A 20,112-nucleotide genomic window follows, 5' to 3' on the forward strand; every position below is an offset into this window, starting at 1 on the left:
ATCAATTGATAGTCTCCATCAGATAGTTTAATAGGCAAAAGCTATGAAATCTCCATACAATCCCAAGAGAGCTTAGATTCGAGACTCATTGACAAGATTTTTGAATTATTGAATCTAATAATTATAAATCAGTAATTAAATTTAAGATTTTACTTATTTAATACAATTGATTGATCTCAATATAAACAAGTCAGCTTTGGTGGGATTCCTAGTCATGACCCAAAAAAAAAAAAAGTACTAACTGATTGCAAAATTTAGTATAATAATACCCTTTAGAAGCTCTGAACGTTGATGGTCTACTCCACTCCTGGTACAAAAGCAAGCTTCTCCATTATTAGTATGCTGATGATAAAAAATATATGTATATTTCCCTACTTGGGAACGAAGAAAGAAATCATCCTACCGAAGCTATGAGATTTCTTTGACTTAGTTTAAGTTTATGCCCATGGCACTGTTTGTATCAGAGCGAGAAAGAGAAAGAAAGAAATTTACATCAGAATCCATCAACGTTTTGTTTTTAAGTGCGTTTTTGTTTTTTAAATTGTTTTTGCAGTAATGGAGAATCTTTAACTGAGAATACGTCATGTCCCTTTGGCCTTCAGTGTAAAGGTAAGGGTTTGATTTTTTTCATCAAAATTCATATTTTAATTCAAGAAAGACAACAGAATCCAGTTCATGGCTTCCATCAGCATGTAAATTAACACAAAGCACTCTCCCCCACCTTTTTTTGACCATGTTAGTGCCACCTTTTAAATTTGTTTAATTAAGGAATAATTAGAATTAAAAACTTTATTAAGGGAAGCCTAATAAGCCATGCAAACATGTAATGCAACTACTGGTTGTACGTTTTAACTTATCAGTAATGACAATATTAATGTTTAAATTATGCATTGAGCAATGTAAAAGGTTTAGGGGGGACGGTCGATGGTAAGCTTTACAGACAGTGACTCGCAATGTGGCCACTCGGGTCTAAGCCTCAACTGGCATGCATGATTAGTACTGAGATTCTTGCTGTTTACTGTATAATTAATTATTAATTGTTACCGCTGATGTTGAGAGTTTCTGTATTTGTAGTTGCATTTCCATTTATGGCAGTATTTGAGGAATAACTGTACTGTGTACAGGACTAAAGTAAGCGGACAGAAGGAATAATTTGGCACAGATTACTCATAAAGCTTACTGATAGCAGCAGTCACCCTTTGAAGTTTCAACTAAAGATTAAAGGGGCCTGAAGATTGCCCGCCTGGCAGAATCTCCATTGAAACTTGAAGCTGTACCCTGTGGCCCAAGGTGCCTTTAAAGAGTAATTTGAGTATTGAAGAAAAGAGGTTCCAAATACAAGATGAGGGACTTTAAATCCCCTCTAACATAATTTCAAAATTAAACTTTTATTGTAAACTTGTTGCAGATTAATTTCTGCCTGGCAGCATTAAAATTCATAGACGAATACTTGGAAAAACAGACGGAAGAACTGTTAATTATTCTACTACTTTTTTTCCATGAAAAAGATTAAGATTCATCCCCTGCTCTGTCAGACTAAAAAGCTGAGGAAAAGCCCAGTTTTGTGCTGCAGCATTAGTACCTAGTACAGAATAAATTAATTACTTATTTTTTGTATAAATGCTTCTTAATTTGATTGGAAATTTTGGACTGCCTAGCGAAATATAGCATGCCAGGAATATTTATTTATTTTTTTAATGTACACTTAATTGAATAAATATATTCAGGAATAATTTACTTTCGTAAAGAAAAGGAATCAGTAGACATTCCCCAGTTAAAAATGAATATTTATATCAGTCCATTAAATTAAAAAAAAAAAAAAAACTGCATAATTCTGATATCTCAGCTTCCATCGAAGAAAAGAGATCAAGCAAATCAGAAAGCAGAGTGATGGACAAGTCCAAAACGCTGTCTAATGTAACAAAACACAACATGTTTCTTCTCCAGTTTTTGTTTTTACTGTTCTTACAAGTTATGTTAGTGCGGTCTGGGATCATTCCTTTGTCAATTCAAGAATAATCCAAATGAGCTCACTGTTGAATCACCTGATTCATAAGTATAACTGAGAAATTAAAAGAAGAATTCAATCACGGATCTCCCATGTGAGTTTGATTGCAGGATCGCAGTGGCTCTAGACCTATAAATATATACAAACTCTAGCATTACAATTATTTCAGTCAAAAAGTAGAAATAGAAGATAAAGCATTAAAGCTCCTCTTTGAACAAACATAACATGCGTATAAGTGAAGAAATGTATAAATAAGATGGTCTAAGTCAATAAATGGCTGGCTGCTGTCTTCTCTTCGTGTACATGAGCGATGAAACATGTGTCAAGCAGGCACTGAAACTCATCACAAAGCAACCCCACGTTGAAATTTCCCATTCCAGCGGGAAATCATTTTCAAAAGGAAAAAAAAATATATTATCATCAACAGGTAAATGCAGAATTGACTGGTGGAATGAAGGGTTTAAAAAATCTTCTGGGGCCATCTACTTTGACGAGTGTAACATGGCTTCACCGCCATTCTAAACTGAGGAGGAATTTAAGTCCAATTTGGGGAAAAAATGATGAGTAAATTCTTGATGAAGTGACTGATGAAATTGACAAGCACATGATTTTTTCATATAAAGTTTCCTCTATGACTGTTGGCACATTTCAAGCATAAAACGGAGTATAGTGTCAAAGTCACGAGATTCCTTTTGGCATCAGCTGCCTCTCCCTATCAGATTAATTTGTCGTTTATTTGTTAATCAACTTAAATTTCGGATTCTTAATAAATTTAGAGATCAAACACAGTTCAATGTACATATAAGTTCATCAGCATGTATGTGCTCCATGTAAAAGTTCTTCAGTTTCTCCTCATAGTTCGCAACTTTTTTCTGGGCACAAATCAAGCAAATCCCGAAAAAGTGACAGCATGATTGTTTGGTCAAATAAAAGTTTGCAGCCCTAAAAAAAAGTTCTACCGTTGATTCTTTAATTAAGGATAAAAAATCATATTACCATAAAGAAAGAAAAACATAGAGCTTTTCAAACTTGCTGTCATCTAAAGATGAATGGTGATAGACCCAACTATCACATGCAGCAGCCCTTCACAGCCCTAAAAAAATTGCACCAGCCGGGAATCGAACCCGGGTCTGTACCGTGGCAGGGTACTATTCTACCACTAGACCACTGGTGCTCGATGACCGCAAGTTCAAACATATGATAAAATATATCTGATTATTAGCTGTCCAGAATCACGTTACTTAAGCAAGGCTGTCGATTATCAAAAACATTATTTAGCTTAATTTCCTGAATCTGGACTAGATTAGTTTATTGTTAAAATTATAAAAATAAATGGAACATAAAAAATAAAAAGTTGAACATGTATCATGTAATTGTATCCTCTTCCTTCTCTGATCTTCCGCAACTCCTCATCATGCGTGTAATTGTTTAGATTCAAGTACTTGTGAAACCATAATTTATCTGATATAATAATTGTACATCTGATCATTGTGTCTCAAATTGATCTATTTAATAAATACGAATAAAGTCTTTAGTAAAAAATAAAAGTTAAATTAACAAAAGAGAAAATATTTGTCAAGTGAATTTTATGGTGTCAATTGTTAATTTGGGGTTACGATAATCTTGATTACTCTCATCCTTAAATCATGTTTGACCGAACTTAGGTTAGAAACGTAATTCACTATTCAAGTTAGAATTAAAACCACTAAATAAACACATAAGTATTAATAATAATGTATGGTCGTATGATTAAATAATTTTAAATTAAAAATAAAATTATATTTAATTATATAATAAAATACTATTATTAAAACTTAACTTAATATTTATTATGAATACATATGATATTGCTTGTGTTATGTATCAGTTTGTCAATAAAATTTTCTTAACATTTTATGGATAAATAAAATTAAAATAAAAAATCATTACAAACATTTATGATCAGACCTATGGAAATGATTGGCCCAAAACCCTACTTTACAAAGAGTATAGGCCCATTAAACTCCACACAATCAAAATCCAAGGTTTAAGATATCCCTACCTCTTCATGTTGCCCGGCCTCATCTCAATCCTTAAAGTTTACAATAAGATATACATGCAGGCATGACCGGGTTAGGTCGAGGGGTAATTAATTAAAATAAGAAAAATTTTAAGCATTTATACTTTTTTAGGCCACCCTAGAAAAGTTTTATCAAAATAAGTAAACCGTATTTTTTTTACCCTTTTTACCCTTATGTTGAAAAACCAAGTAAAAATATTTTTTCTGAAAATGTGCGTTGGTTTATGGTGGTTATGATGGTGGCTAGGGATTTTACACTGAAACCCTAAATATATCGAATTATGTATATGGATGTTTTTGAATATTTCGAACGCTTAAAATGATGTAGTTTCAATGTTAATGGATGTCTGGAAGTGTAGCCATTGAGAGACAAAAGCGCGCAAATTTACAGTGTCACACAAACTGCGCAAATCACGCAAACACTGTTTACACCGCGCAAACCTGTTCACATCGCGCAAACACTGATTACATCGCACAAAAGTAGATATTATAGTATGTGAACAGTATTTTTTGCGTGATTTTACAAGCAGTTTGCGCGATGTGAGTAGTATTTGCGCAGTTGGCGCAACACTGTTCACAGTTTGCGTGACACTGTTCACAGTTTACGCTTTTGTCTCTCAACGGCTACACTTCTAAGCATCCATTAACATCGAAACTACATCATTTTAAGCGTTCGAAACATTCAAAAACATCCATATATATTCGACATATTTAGGGTTTCACTGTAAAATACCTAGCTACCATCGTAACCGCCATAAATCGACGTATATTTTCAGAAAAAATATTTTACTTGGTTTTTCAACATAAGGGTAAAAAGGGTAAAAAAAATACGGTTTGCTTATTTTGGTAAAACTTTTCTAAGATGGCCTAAAAACGTATAAACGTTTAAAATTTTACTTATTTTAATTAATTACCCTAGGTCGAGACGTATTCAAATGATATAATATTATGTCATAAAAACTATATAATATTGAATAATAATATTAATAATTGACTTTATGAATTTATTTTTTAAAATTGAGGTGGAAAAAAAAAAAAAATTAATGGTGCGACCATTTGAAAGCGAGGTTCTCGCAAATCGGGACCCATTCTGAAATCTCTCCTCTGTGTGAGGAAGTAGCGACGATGGTGGCGATGCAAGAGAGCATTGTCGTCCTTGCCATTCTCCTTATGTTGATACTGATCCTTGTTCTCATCGTGATCGCCTGTAAACCATGGCGCTTTTTTGACTCTTCTTCTCGCTCTCGCATCATCGTTAAGGTTCTTTTTAATTTTTTTCTATGATCATCGGCTTCGGTTTCTCAGATTTTCTTTTGATTTATTCATTTATGCTTTTTTGGTTAATTTAGCTGGAAATGTACCGTGAGGTTATAGTTTTTGTTTTGTGGCGCGTGATCAGTTGAGTTTTAAATTGTATTTTGCTAGCATTTAGGGTTGTCGTTTTAGTTCCTTTAATCTTGTTTTAGTCATTGATTGTGATTAATTGATTACTTAATTGGTGCTTTAGCTATGCTTTGGAATGGATTTTGTTGAATGCATTTTACTCGTTTCAGATACGGTGAACGTTTTTCATATGAATTCTTTTGGAGTTTTTTTAACCTGTTGAATCTCAGAAGTACTGAAATGGAGGGATTTATGAGTGGTAAATGCTATTATTGAATTTATGTAATTTATGGCAGGAATTCATTTTTTATCTGATGGCTGCTCCTTATCATTGTTATTATTATTCTTTTGAATGATTTGATGTTTTCATCTTTTTGGAAGGTAAAGACTTTCTATATGTAACATTGGTATTTTGAATGCTTTAGCTCACTTTGGCTGTAAGAAATCACAAACTGTTTCTGGATTTTTGCACCGATGGAAAATCTACTTTGACATTAGGGATAAGTGACTTCCTATTGAACACCACAGGCTTTTGGTGCAAATAACGTGTAGGTGATTCTGTGTTCTTGCATATAAATTTTGATTTAAACTAGTTTTCACTGTATCCTATAACAAATCTAGTGGGTCAAATGTTGATTGGAAGCCTTTTGCATCATTTGGTATCTTGAAAAATGTCTTTGAGCATGAGATTTTGCCATTGTTTTAGAGTAGGACATGATGATGTTGTAGCATGTTTGTTTACATAAATATAGAGTTTTGTGTTGGTGTTTTGTGGACATTTGTGTTGATTTCACACCACATTAGAAAATTCCAGATATGCTACAATTTCAGATTGATTATGTCCCTTTAGGTATAACTTTCTCATTGACTTCATTTTCTTCACATTTGGTGCATTTGTTGAAGGCTGATGAACTAGAGAGGCCCCTCATATCAGATGATGTGGCTGTGGTCCTAGAACAAAGTAATGATTTTGGCAGAAATTATGATCTAGAGGGAGCTTGCAATCAAAATGAAGGGTTTTTGCGCTCACCTCAAACACATGGACTTGTTTATAAACAGAGGCTTCCCTCTGCATCTCCCATTGTAAATCAAGGTTTCAAATTTTTTCTTTTCATTTTGCATGCACATATTTTCAATCAATTGTTATGTTTTAGTTTCTGTATGTGTTGTTAGTATGATCACAGTTTTATTATGGGAAATTATAAAAAATAGGCAAAAGTAAGGGGGTTTAAGCGAAATTGCCCAAAAAATTCAGATTAAAGCAAAAATGCGCAACTTTTGTGAAATGTCGAAACTGCCCATATATAAACCCAGCAAATTTTCACTGTCCCCACTGTGAAATCACTGTTCAAAAACAGGGGAAAATTCGAAATTTTCCCCTGCCCCACTGTCATCGCATTGTCGGCCGGATTTTCGTGGTTTCCGGCAACCGAAAATGGCACAGCACGTTAGAATATCTTCCGTCATCTCGTTTGAATTAAGTTATTGTTTATATTATTGAGATTTGAGTGAGATTTTGCGGTTTAGGGTTTAGGGTTTCGATTTTAAACAATGCTTGAAATGTTTTGATTCTTGGTTGATTTCGTTGAATTGGTTGAGGGGTTTTGTGTTATAAATTACGTAGATTTGATTTGTGTTGAAATCGGAGGCCGAAACGACGAATTTTGGCTGAAAATCCCTTCCGAATAGTTCGGCAGTCTGATAGTGGGAACAGTGTTTCCCACTGTCGGACGATTTCTCCCACTGTTGACAGTGGGTTAGGGGGCTTACTTAGTGTTTTTAAAATATTAGGGAGCTGTGTGAGAGTCCTCATTCCACTGTAGACTTTTTTTAAATTTGCCACGTGACAGTGGGCTGTTGGGTGGAAATTAACTTTTTTAAAACTATAGGGTTTATATGAGATAGACTTTGAACAACCATAACTTTTGATCCGGGAGGAGTTATGAGGCCTATAATATATCAACGCAAAGCTCGTTTCGAGCTCTATAACGACAACCAGCTTCGTCGGTTGCACTAAATTTGGAGGCCAAAATAAAACTGTTTCAATGTGTATTATGCAGTTTTATTATTTTATCAAATTTAGGATTTTCGGTTTTTATGATTTTGAGTTTGTTTGTGACCGGATTAGACTTTTTTCATATGTAATTTTCAAATTTGATATTTGTAATTATGATGTGCTTTTTTAAACACGTTTTACGATGTAATTACGAAATTTTTGATCGATTTTTCGGTTTTCTCGTTCATAAACTATTTGAACATGTAGTTTTATAAATTTAGATCTGTTTTTTAGATTTTCAAGTAATTTTTTGATTATTGATATTCTAGGGTATTTCAATATATCTATTTATTCATAACATATTATTCGAGTCTATATATCCTAAAACGGTAAAATTCGAAAAAACGGAACTGAAATTCAAATTCTAAAAGTTGAAATACCCTAGAATGACAACAATTGAAAAATTCTTCGAAACAATCGAAAAATTCTTCGAAAATCTGGAAAATACGAGTCGATATATCATAAAACTGTGAAATTCGAAAAAACGGAACTGAAATTCGAATTCTAAAAATTGAAATACCCTAGAATGACAACAATCGAAAAATTCTTCAAAAATCTGAAAAATATGAGTCGATATATCGTAAAACGGTGAAATTCGAAAAAACCTAAAATTTCATTTATAATGCTCCTACAATGTTTAATATCAAAATGCCCCCCAATTTTAATAACATTTTATTTGACCCCTCAATTATCTATTTCTACAATTTCATTGAGAAATTTATAATGCTCTTATAATGTTTAATATCAAAATGCCTCCCTAATTTTAATAAAATTTCATTTAACCTCTCATAATAAGTGAGGAGGGTTTATATAAATGAGGGGAAGGGTAATTTTGGCATTTTAGAAAAAGTCATGAGCATTTTTGCTTAGGAATAGTGAATTTGGGCATTTTGCTTGAAAATAGTGACCTTGGGCATTTTTGCTTAGTAGGAGGGTATTTTGACCATTTTTTATAATTTCCCGTTTTATTATTGACTTCTCCCAGGTGATAACTTGGTTCTAGATGTAATTTCTGATACTTCGGAGGATCTTTTGGTTAGCCAGACACTTAAGAGGCCAATTTCACAGAACACTTAGCTGAATTGCAAAAACATAGACAGCAAGATTTAAGTCCTAATCTGAAGTTTGTTGCAAGTAGTGATAAGGTTCAAGAGTATGTACCTAAGGGTGTTGTAGATCAAAGTAATATCTTTTTCTTTTCGCTTATATGAAGAGTTTAATTATTTACATGCCATTGCATGTGGCTGAATTTGTAAAACATGCCATCTTATCTTTCTGTTAGAAGTGCAGGAAGCTGCCTTTCCTTGGAGGTTATATCTGGTCCATCTTGTGGGGTTTGCTGTTCTGTACAGTCAACATGTGCTTCTAGGCTGCCACTGACTCTTGGAAGAGTTTCTCCCAGTGACTTGTTACTGAAAGATTCTGAGGTGTCGGGGAAGCATGCATTGATAAACTGGAATTCAGATGTAATATTCATGAAGTGTTCCATTCTGATCTGCATTTGGATTGTGCCACGTAATATGAATGATTGGTATAATAGACATGTTGTATTGGTTTCAGAAATTGAAATGGGAGCTGGTGGACATGGGTAGTCTAAATGGGACTCTATTGAATTCACAGTCAATTAACCATCCTGATTCTGGAAGTAGACATTGGGGTGATCCAATTGAGATTGCTACTGGAGACATAGTTACTCTTGGCACAACTTCGAACGTATATGTAAGTCAATAGAGTGTCAAAAGGTTCATGTGTTTGTGGTTGGTTAGGTTTTTCTGGCATCTTCATACTTTGAGCGTATACATATTGCTATCATAATTTCTAGCCAATAGATGACACTTTTCTGGAAAATATGTGTGAGTTAGCGGAACAGAATAATCGATGAAGTGCATGACAAGTTCAATGAGATGTGGCAATCCTTGGATGTGCTGTTATTTTCTTCTCATCTTAAGTAAACTTGTTTCGTCCAATTTCATTTCCCTGCTTTAAAAGGAAAGGACATAGATAAGAGTAAAAAAATTAGATTTATATGACACCTTAAGCAAACACATTATTATAGATTTTTTGCCACTATTAAGAAATTATAGCAAAAGCATTTTTAGAGATTCAGTATCTTTTGATATGATTTATTTTCAATATTCTGTACTCTTAATTGCTTATTTGGAAATACTTTGAATTAGTACTTTTAATTCTTAAGTTGTAAAATTTATTACGTTGGATCTGCTATTTTCCTTAGTTTTTATTCAAATATGTAATTCTTTTTGGTGGCAGGTTCAAATCACATCGCAAACTGAGACTCAGATTCCTTTTGGTGTTGGTGTGGCATCAGATGCCATGGCTTTGCGTCAGGGAGCAAAGAAACTTCCAATGGAAGATGTGTGTTATTATCACTGGCCTCTTCCTGGAGCTGATCAGGTTTGTTAGAGTTATTTATTTTGTTTTCTAGTGAATATATGTATATTCATGAAGGGCTTACATTATTATTTAACTGCTCACTTCACAGTTTGGGTTATTTGGTATTTGTGATGGACATGGTGGTGCAGCAGCTGCCAAATCTGCTAGCGAGTATGTATTTCTATTTAACCGTTTGTGTGCTTGCCATATGATTAATATATATATATATATATATATACAGATATATATAAGCCCATACCTAAGACTAGTTTTATCTCTCTCTCTCTCTCTCTCTATAAATATATATATACTCCTTTTGTGGATGTTTTCATGAGTTTATTACTGGAGGTTATTGGGAGGGAATTGAATTGAGGGGTGCATACAATTGAGGAAGCAAGGAAGACAAGATGGCAATTATGATAATTGAATTATCCTTGCATAAAAAATGGATGATAACCACAGATGTTCTTTTGCTTGATCTGCTTTACAGCTACAAATTTGATTTTGGGGGAGATAAATTATGAAGATTATAGTATAAATCTACTGGACTGAAATATGGAAGTGATTTCCGCGGTTCACAATATTAGCTGAATTATGTGCTCTATGGCATTTGGTTGTATTCATACAAATATTTAACAAAATGTTTGTATACAATATAAATTGATTTAATTCCATGACACCTAGCAACAGAAATTATTTGTTTCTGTGACTTTTTTGAATCAGTATAATCAAGTCCGAAGTTGAGTTGTTTGAAGAATTGATTTTCAAGAAATCCCTATGGCACTGAATGCAAATTTCTTTTCACTTTATTTCCCCTCAATCATGTCTTCCAAGCATTTTCTTTTGATTAAGCTACCTGTAGTAAGCATCAGATCTGTTATGCTCTCCCCTTTTTCATTGTGGTATTGATTTTTGAGCCATCAACTCTAGTATTTATTTTCCATAAATTTTGTTCTACAGAACACTTCCTAAAATGGTGGCTGATATATTATCGGATTCGCATAAAAGAGAGAGGGTTTTGGCACAATGTGATGCTTCAGATGTTCTTAGGGATGCATTTTCTCTAACAGAAGCATCCATGAATCATTATTATGAGGTTTTTATCCTACTTTGTTTAATTCATCTTCTTTCCCTTCACTTTTTACATGAATTTGGTGGTGTTGATATTGAAAGGCTTTGGCTTTTGTACTGAAATGTCTGTATGCTTTTCTAATGTGGTAATTATGTAGTTTTATACTTTATTGCATGTTTTATGTTAGTTCCCTGCATGAGAGGAACTAATATGCTGTTTAACTGTCTTTTGTGTTGGGTTCTATCACATCATTTAATGTGTGTATGTGTATTACAGTTTTACAACCAATGGAAACGCATTACAGTGAATGGATGGTGTAAACAGCCAGCTATAGTTGGAAACTAGACTTCTAGTTTTTATTCCAACTTGCTTCTGAGGTGTTTTTTTTTTTTTTTTTTGGGTGAAAAAGTGCACTTTCTATTGAATGCATTGTGTGTTGCTGGTCTGTTTCTATTGTTTTTGTGGTAATTTAGCATACAGACATTCTACTGACTGGTCACAGATTCAAACATTGGAGCAAACATTAAAAAATTGGCTTCATATTTCATCTTCTCTTTATCTGGGCATTTGCTGTAAAGGTATGAAAGCCAAGGTTTGCATGTTTTAATAATTGATTCCTTGTAGGGTTGTACTGCAACAGTACTCCTGGTATGGACTGATGCTGATGAAAATTTATTTGCGCAATGTGCTAATGTTGGGGATTCTGCTTGTGTAATAAAGTATGTGTTCATTGTTTTACTTTCTTTTTCTTTTCAATTCATTCGTAGGATCTCTAGTGAGTTATATAATAAAATCTATGTGGTAGGTTAAATGGTAAAGCTGGTTAACTTAGGGGTTTTCCTTTTCCTTTTTATTTTTTTTATTTAAAGAAGAATTTTTATTATGCTAGTAAAGTTAGTTTTGCCATTTACTTTTTATGTAGTAAAATCTAATATACATTGTTTAGCTGACGAAAATAATTTTCAAAAAATGTTATAATTCCTGGAAGATTACAACTTTTCAATATTTATTGATGTTAAATTTTGGTAGTTCTTCTGGTTTACTTGAATTGAAATTCTGCTTTTTGCAACTGTAATTTATTACTTGTTTATGACTGAATATGATTTTATTGTTGTAGTGTTGATGGAAAGCAGATTAAGATGACAGAAGACCACCGGATTACTAGTAATTCTGAAAGGGTCCGAATCAATGAAGCAGGAGAACCACTGAAAGACGGGGAAACAAGATTGTGTGGTAGGCATATAATTGGTTCAATTAATTTGTCAATTGCCTCATTTATTTGATTTAGATAAACACCAACAGTTTCCCTCTGATATAGGCTTAAACCTTGCTCGAATGCTTGGAGACAAATTTTTGAAACAGCAGGAGGCCCGCTTCAGTTCAGAGCCTTATGTAAGTCAAGTTGTGCATATTGATCAAGCAAGCAAGGACTTTGCTATTTTGGCTAGGTGATTTTTCTATGGGTCACTGTCTTTCAACTTTTCTATTTTTTTCACTTCATTTGACATCATATTTATTTTCTTTTGTTGTATATTGTGCCTGGTCTGATTCATGATATCTGATGGATTATTAGACTCATTTTGGAATATTTAAGTTGCCAAAAAGCAATGTTTCAGTATACTTGGTTTTGTGAATAAGCCTCATTATTGCTTTTTATCTATGTATTTTCAGTTTTCCATCGACATTATCTTAGCAATTTTTTTTCTCAATATTTCAGTGATGGATTTTGGGATGTCATCAGCTTTAAGAGGGCAAATCAGCTAGTCCTTCAGGTAATAATTTATTGCATAAATTACTCAATATTTGTTAATAATTCTGGATCAATCGCATCGTTAATTGACCAAAAATAAAATTATTTGCATTTGAGTTGTGGCAGATGAGGGAGAAATACTCTGCAGAAAAAGTGAATTCAGCCGAGAAGATTGCAAATGTTTTGTTGAGTGAGGCAAGAACACTGCGAACAAAGGATAACACTTCTATAATATTCCTAGATTTTGACAGCACATTTAGAAAGGCTTGTAAAATTGATTCGTAATATAAATCATAAGGTTTTTTAAGTGTACGATCAATCATCTGTGTTTTTCTTGGTTACCATGATACCACTTACATAGCACCGACCAACCATCAAGAGAGTTTAGGTAGGATTTGATGGAAGTCTTGGAGAGTTAGAATGAAGCTTTAGATGTTTTTTCGGTGGCAGCTGGGCATTGGATGATACCATAGGAAAGAAATCATTTGATATGCTTCATCAAGTATTCGATGAAACAGTTGATGATGCAAATTCTGCAAATCAATTAATTCATCGGCTTCTTGAGAAATTAGCTTCCTCGTATGGTTGAGTCCAGTCCAGAGTACATGTAGATTGTATTGCGGAAACGTAAATTATATTTAAATTAAAATTTCTTTCATTTATAGAGTAAAAGTTATTCAGACAAGTTATAATATGTCTATCAATTAGTCATAATCGGATTTAATTCGCATAATAATCTTGGTATACGTTCCTAAATAAAAAATAAGATTATAATAAGAGTGTTTGTCTTTGTTTTTAGAATAAAAATAATTTTATCTTTTTTTTCAATCAAAAATGATAAGAGAGATAAGAGAGGGAATAGTCAATTATTAGAGAAGGGAGAGATAAAAAGGTTTTTATCATTATTTAAATTTTAAGTTAAAATAAATAAAATTTTAAATATAAAAAAGAAAAATATAATAAAATTTTAATTTTTTTAATAAGTGATTAAAATTTTTAATAAAAAATTTATTATAAATAAGCATTTTGATTTTAAAGAATTGGAAGGGGAGAACCTTGTGATTGCACTATACTTGGGTTAGAGTAAGTCGTTTGGCCAAAAGTTTGGGGTTAGAAATTTGCATTTGACCACTTGAAGACCGGCTAGAGCGCACAAATACAAAACCCCGAATTCCGGTAATCATAAACCCTTCTTAAAACCGCGCTTCTTTTACTCAGAAGTTAGACCAAAAGCACACGCAGACACAGAAATGGGGAAGAAGAAGAAGAGAACCGAATTAGAAGTAGAACCACAGACCACATCGGAATACCATGGGCCACAAAATGAGCTCGATCTCTCCAACAGTGCAATAAAAAAGAAGAGGAAGAAGAGAGACAAGCAAAACGACGACGCATCAAACGAAATACCTACTGTCAGCATAGCTGTGCCTGGTTCCATCATTGACAATGCTCAGTCTCTCGAGCTCGCCACCCGAGTAATTTATTTATCCATTTAAATTTACGTTCTCTTACGCTGGTGTATTATTTTGTATTTAGTTTTATATTTCTGCTCCGTTTTCTGGCAGTTGGCTGGTCAGATTGCTCGTGCGGCCACGATTTTCCGAATTGATGAGGTCTCTGTCTATGTTTTTACTACTATTTATGTGTTTTACTGGATATTAAGTTCAAAAAAGGAATATTTATTTCAGGTTCACATTATTATCTGAGCATGTTTTGATGTTTGTTTTGATAATTTGTTGTTGATAGTAATGGAAGATATGTTATAAAACTGTTCTTTACTTTGAAAAATAGGTGGTGGTATTTGATAGTAAGAGCAATTCGGTGAAAGATCCGGCCTCTAATAATTCAGATGAGAATGAAAGTGGGGCCACTTTTCTATTTAGAATCTTAAGGTATCTTGAAACACCACAGTATTTAAGAAAAGCTCTCTTTCCTATGCATAGCAGCCTAAGATTTGTGGTGAGTTGTAAGTTTTCTGCATGTTGCTGGTTTTGTTCCACAGTGATTTGTTTTGGTGATTCTTTGTTTGTTGTAAGTTGAAGGATTTTGTATCTTGTGTTTTTACAGGGTATGCTACCCCCACTTGATGCTCCACATCATTTGCGCAAACATGAGTGGGCACCATTCCGGGAAGGTATTCATTTTCCTTCTCTCTCTCTCTCTCTCTCTCTCTCTCTCTCTCTCTCTCTCTATATATATATATATATATATATATATGTTTTTTTTTTTTTTTACTTTGTTTGCCTTAATTTATTTGCATTTATTAGTACTTTTTCTTTATTTTCTTCTGTTTTTATCTCTAATTCATATCTAGGAATCAGTGCATTAGGCACACGTTACAACTTTTATTTTATAGTCTAAGAATGACTTTATTGCTCGATGTTGTGTGTTGTGAATGTGAATTGTTGTCTTTGTTATGCTGTTTAGCATACACATGCATATGCATTGTAACTCAATAGGAGACTTGTAACGAAATTTCCCCCTTTTCTCTTTATAAGACTTTGAAAGCTTTCCTTAAACAATTTACTACTTCTCGGTTTGTCTGGATCCTTCTTTTGAAGCTATAAACAACTTTTTGATACATTGTGATAACTTTGTAGGTGTCACACTAAAAGAAAGAGTGCCAAGCTCTGGAGGAACACTAGTAGATGTGGGTTTGAATAAGGTATTACTGCATTTTGTCTCCACTTGATTACACTAAGGCTTCCTAGATATCATTGTCACTGATTCATAGGTTGCCCTTTTTTCCTGATAGAATGGGGAGTTGTTTGGCATTAACAGAGACAAACTCTGTTGGCTGTCAAGAAACAAAACATTGCTTGTTTCCCTTGTCTTTTTTTTTTTTTTAAATTTTTAATTATATATATGTAAAGAAACTGATTCTCATCAAAATATTGCAGTAATGGTTCATCTCATCACTCAAGTCCCTCACACGTGGTTGCAAATGTATTAGCTTTCACAAACAAATGAAATGTTCATACATGTTTCGTCCTTTCAGTCTTTTTTGGATAAGAGGCCATGCCAATCAGTTAGGCAATACTTCAATTTACTTGGTCTGTTTAAGTTATTAATGTAAATTACTCTGTTTCTAGAGTTATTTTCTTTTTTTTGGGGGGGTGGGTGGGGGAGTTGAATCACCTTAATAATATGAGTCTCCTCTCTTCTTCCCCTCCATAGCACCACATGGGCACACATACAGTGAACTGTCATGGATTTCTGTATAGTGTGATTATCATGTCAAATTTTGTTAGGACTTTTTATGATGTAATCCTTACCATGGTTTCTCTCTCTGTATTTTAGATGGCATTAGAGTTGTGACCTGTATATCAAACTCAATGCATAAGCTTGTCTGAACCAAATGTTATCCTACTCTTTACATTAACAATTTTGGATTTTTAATTTCAAAATTGATGTTCTTCTATAATGCAATTTATACTTATCTCCTGTTATTGAATTCAGCTGAAGAAAGAATTTAACTGTTGATTGATTTAATCCTAAAAATTGCAGAATGTTCCGATTGGTCAAGCACTTGAACCTGGAGTAAGAGTCACCGTAGCAATGGGAACTAGCCGCAATTTGGATTCTGGTAATAAATGGTTTGTCTTTCTTGTTTTTTCAGCTTACCTCTCTAGAAAATATTTGGAACCAAATCAAAGTTGTAACTCAATCATATTTTTTAATTGAACTACATATTGTCATAATTAGCTTTGGTTTGTAGTCATTTATTTTCTTATCCAGTCTCAGTTAATTTTTATGTGTGTACCAGTTTACAACTGATGAAGTTTATGATTTTGTATTTCATTATATAGATTTCCTACGCAAGGTTGTCCCAGCATCCAAGCCTAAGGAAAAATCAGGAATGTACTGGGGGTATAAAGTGCGATATGCTTCCAATATTAGTTCTGTATTTAAGGAATGCTCATATAAAGTATACATGCAATGATCCTTTATTTTTTTCTCTATATAAACCAATGCATGGTTTTCTGATGAGTAAGCCTTTTCTCAGTCAAATTCTGTTATATTTATGATAGGGTGGCTATGATCATCTGATTGGCACCTCAGAGCATGGTGATACTGTTAATCCATCTGAACTTACATTGCCAAATTTCAGGTATATTTTTTGTTTGATTTAGCCATAATTGTAACTTCCTTTTGAATGGCTTCTCTTTTGCACCTAGGGTGGACTTTCACTTTCTCTAAAATTTAGGTGTTTAACTTTGAATTATCAATGTCTGTCTCATTCTATCTGAATAAATATATATTTGAAGCTACTTCATGTACTGTGTTGCTGAAGAATATGATGGCTACTGAAAATCTGCTGATCCATGACTAGAATGAATTTTTTTAGGGAATATGGAGATTGGGGAGGTGGTTGTGAATTTGTGGCCCATTTTTCCATTGAATGTAGTTTGATGAGTGATAAAAATATGTTCACAAGTGTTTGGTGGATAATGGACTTTTTTTTTTTCCGTATTGTACTTTTCAAATTAAAAGGAATTTAATAGGTGTTTGCATTGGAAAGGGAGGTGCTGTTGGGTTATAGACTATTATGACCTTATTGTGTGTATAGCATCCCTCCATCTTAACAATGAGCCACGTGAAGACTATTTTTAAGTAACAAAACTGTCCAAGAAGTATGTAGGCAGGGTGAGACAGGGCAACCATTGTTAAAAGCCACTTTTCCATTAGAATCATCCAGTGTGACCGATGAAGGTATTTGTTAGCACTGGAGAAATATAGACCTCTTTTTTATTTTAATATATATGCAGGGTTATCTCAGATTTTCTAGGTTTATTTCTTTATTTTTATTGTGTATTCTAATCATCAATCTATATCTTTCTGACCTGAACCCATATTTAGGAAATCTTGTTGGCATATCTATTCATGGTTGCCATTAATCTGCTTGAATACATGATTTGTCAGGCATCTATTGATTGCTTTTGGTGGACTTGCTGGTTTAGAAGAGAGTATTGAAGAAGATGATAACTTAAAGGTACATTTATGTTGAAATCTGTGTCTTCATTGAGATTTTCACTTTTTGGACGAAGAACATCTTTGGTTTTAATTTGAGACTCTGGTCTTGAAACCATTCCCAAGAAAGTGATTGTAATTTTTAAAGGAGTTTGAGATGTTACTGTCCCTGAAATGTCCTGGGCTAGTTTTAGCTGTTGGATTGGAATGAACACCAGTGCGCATGAGTTTTTAATGTCAATCTAAACACCAGTGCACATGAGTTTTTAATTTCAATCCAATGGTTGAGTTACCTGGCAACTTCTGTAATGCAACTCTTTTCAAAAATCTTTGTCTACTGTTATTGGACAAGAAAAATGGTAATAGAAAACAAAGGACTTTTTCATGTTGCCAAAAATCAAAGGTAGAAGTGGGTAAATTCGCAGCATTTCTTTTAAAATGTGTTTTTCTGAATTGACATTTTTCCCACTCTTTCAGTGTTATGTGATGTTGCAAGTGAAAAAGAAAGCATGTAACAAATGAAAGAAACAAGTATGCTTCCCTTCAGATAAATATTAATGCTTGATTTGATATAATTGCATGGATCAAAGAAAACATTTTATTTGAAGTTTTAGTTTAAGACCGATATATGCTGAGGCTTTAGCTTATTGCTAGTTGATCTAATTGGTCCTGTTGCTATTGGCATAATTTTTTTAATCTTTCTGTTTTTTTTCTCATAAAAAGCAAAAGAATGCTCGGGAGGTGTTTGACTCATATTTCAACACATGTCCCCATCAAGGAAGCCGAACAATTCGAACTGAGGTACATTTTTAGTGATTTTATTGGTTCTTTACCATTATAAACATCTATTTACTCTATGGGATTGCATATCTGGCAACAGGAAGCAATTTTTATCTCTCTACAGTACTTTCAAGAACCAATCAGTCGAGCATTGCAAAGAAGAGTATAGAAGTTAACATGAAGGTAAATACACATCTGAGGTTTTCTTGCCATTCTTGTCATTATAGCAGGGAGTTAGTCATTAATTCTTCAGATTATGCTAGCATTACTAAGTGAATTTATTATCATTACATTTCTGGGTCTTAAGAATGTTGGCCTGTAATTTATTTAAATTTTGTAGATGAATTCCATTTCCCATTTTTCCCCTTCAAGATTTTCAAGTTTGGGATAAATGGCTTCCTCTACAGCTGCAATGAGACGCATTCAATTGCCCGTTTTCTCCTGAAATGCTCTTTCATCTTGCTTTGCCAAGTTTTTGGAATGTTATACTCAAAATGTCAACTTTACTACTCCTGGATGAGCCATTTTTTCCGATCTCTGTTGGGAACTATTATGTTTAATTTTTAATAACAATAAAATAAATTTATGATACAAGGAAAAAAATTTTTTTTTCTAGTAACACATTATAAGTGGAGGGGACAAAATCAATTTTTGAATGGAATGCCCCGCATGTCGAAGAAAACAGAATTGGAATTTATCTATAATTTAAAATATATCTAAAAATTTGTAATATATTGTATTTGAAAAAAATATGGTTGTTTCTATGGACACGATATATTTTTGGTGGAGTTACCAAACTAGTCGTCACCACCTTCTTCTAGCCTATCTCATTAATGTTTCCTATAATTTGAAGAGAAATACAAAATCCCAATTTACAAAGTTCCTTCAAATGACATAAAAATGGTGGCATATAAATTGGCACACAAAGTAAAAACGCATTTGGACATGAGCAGTCTAACGAAGCTTAAACATGTACAAAGCTTAGGAGCTCGAGTAGCAGTGCAAAACCGTTTCGTATCTAAGGTGATAGATAGATGCCTCCTTTTCTTCAATTCACTTAGAGGGTAAACAAGTTCGAATTGGTGAAAAAATATGAGAAGATATTTTAAAATCTAAAGGAACACCACAGATGACTATTGTTGTTGTCAAAACCAATGGAAGCTTCTGTATCTATCCATGTTATAACACGCAATCAGTCCAACCTTGAATCAAATGAAGAGAAAGGTCAGTGGCACAAATATTACATCAGTCAGCATTTGCTTGACGCAAAAATAGTAAAACTTTTTATTGCGCTGATAACACCCAATAGATAACAAGTCATTTTAAAACGATATGTTATAAGGATAGTGACTAGACATATCTTCTATATATGAATCAACTTGACATACAAATAGAAATCTATCGTCCAAAAGCAATAACCTAATATATTATATTCCTCTCTTATCTTATATTTATGTAAACAAGTAATGATTTTTTACCAATTCGAAATCGTATAATTATCTTATTTCTACATGAAACCAAAAAAAAAAAAGTTTAAATTTGAAATTAAATTTAAATGTAATATACAGAAATACGATTTCATTTCTAATTCTTAGTTAAAATTCTTTCAAAAAACATGAAGAACATAACTATGAACGTCTTG

At 33.2% G+C, this 20,112-nt stretch overlaps 2 protein-coding genes and 1 non-coding gene across 4 annotated transcripts; 2 read left to right on the top strand and 1 right to left on the bottom strand.

Annotated features, from left to right (window-relative positions):
- Window positions 1–3,111: 3,111 nt before the first annotated feature.
- TRNAG-GCC lies at window positions 3,112–3,182 on the bottom strand. The gene has a single exon. It is a non-coding gene; the product is annotated as a tRNA-Gly (tRNA).
- Window positions 3,183–5,090: 1,908 nt separating this feature from the next.
- On the top strand, window positions 5,091–13,038 carry LOC123220053 (protein phosphatase 2C 70-like). The gene is given in 14 exon segments (XM_044642048.1): window positions 5,091–5,327; window positions 6,354–6,543; window positions 8,492–8,575; window positions 8,578–8,688; window positions 8,797–8,972; window positions 9,067–9,225; window positions 9,775–9,918; window positions 10,007–10,068; window positions 10,858–10,993; window positions 11,594–11,688; window positions 12,087–12,202; window positions 12,288–12,417; window positions 12,687–12,741; window positions 12,846–13,038. Coding segments are annotated over 14 exon segments (1,752 nt in total). The 5' UTR covers window positions 5,091–5,192; the 3' UTR covers window positions 13,005–13,038.
- A 729-nt stretch (window positions 13,039–13,767) lies between these two features.
- Window positions 13,768–19,061, top strand: LOC123220146 (putative methyltransferase C9orf114). 2 transcript variants are annotated; one of them, XM_044642173.1, is made up of 12 exons: window positions 13,768–14,194; window positions 14,285–14,332; window positions 14,511–14,678; window positions 14,787–14,853; window positions 15,320–15,384; window positions 16,227–16,305; window positions 16,529–16,647; window positions 16,751–16,830; window positions 17,643–17,712; window positions 18,414–18,491; window positions 18,571–18,653; window positions 18,811–19,061. In XM_044642173.1, the coding sequence occupies exons 1-11, from the start codon at window positions 13,970–13,972 to the stop codon at window positions 18,637–18,639; spliced, it is 1,068 nt and encodes a 355-aa protein (XP_044498108.1). In that variant the 5' UTR covers window positions 13,768–13,969; the 3' UTR covers window positions 18,640–18,653; window positions 18,811–19,061. The 2 variants fall into 2 exon arrangements, with proteins under 2 accessions (XP_044498108.1, XP_044498110.1); XM_044642175.1 differs by having other exon boundaries at window positions 16,529–16,596.
- Window positions 19,062–20,112: the final 1,051 nt, after the last annotated feature.

Source organism: Mangifera indica, chromosome 7 (assembly GCF_011075055.1).
Source record: "Mangifera indica cultivar Alphonso chromosome 7, CATAS_Mindica_2.1, whole genome shotgun sequence".
Lineage (NCBI taxonomy): Eukaryota > Viridiplantae > Streptophyta > Magnoliopsida > Sapindales > Anacardiaceae > Mangifera > Mangifera indica.

What these genes read in the sequence shown, in the direction of transcription:
- LOC123220146 (XM_044642173.1), top strand. Translation starts at nt 13,970, where the DNA reads ATGGGGAAGAAGAAGAAGAGAACCGAATTAGAAGTAGAACCACAGACC. An exon ending in GTGGGCACCATTCCGGGAAG is followed by an intron (nt 14,854 to 15,319) that starts GTATTCATTTTC and finishes ATAACTTTGTAG; the next exon opens with GTGTCACACTAAAAGAAAGA. An exon ending in TAGCCGCAATTTGGATTCTG is followed by an intron (nt 16,306 to 16,528) that starts GTAATAAATGGT and finishes TTCATTATATAG; the next exon opens with ATTTCCTACGCAAGGTTGTC.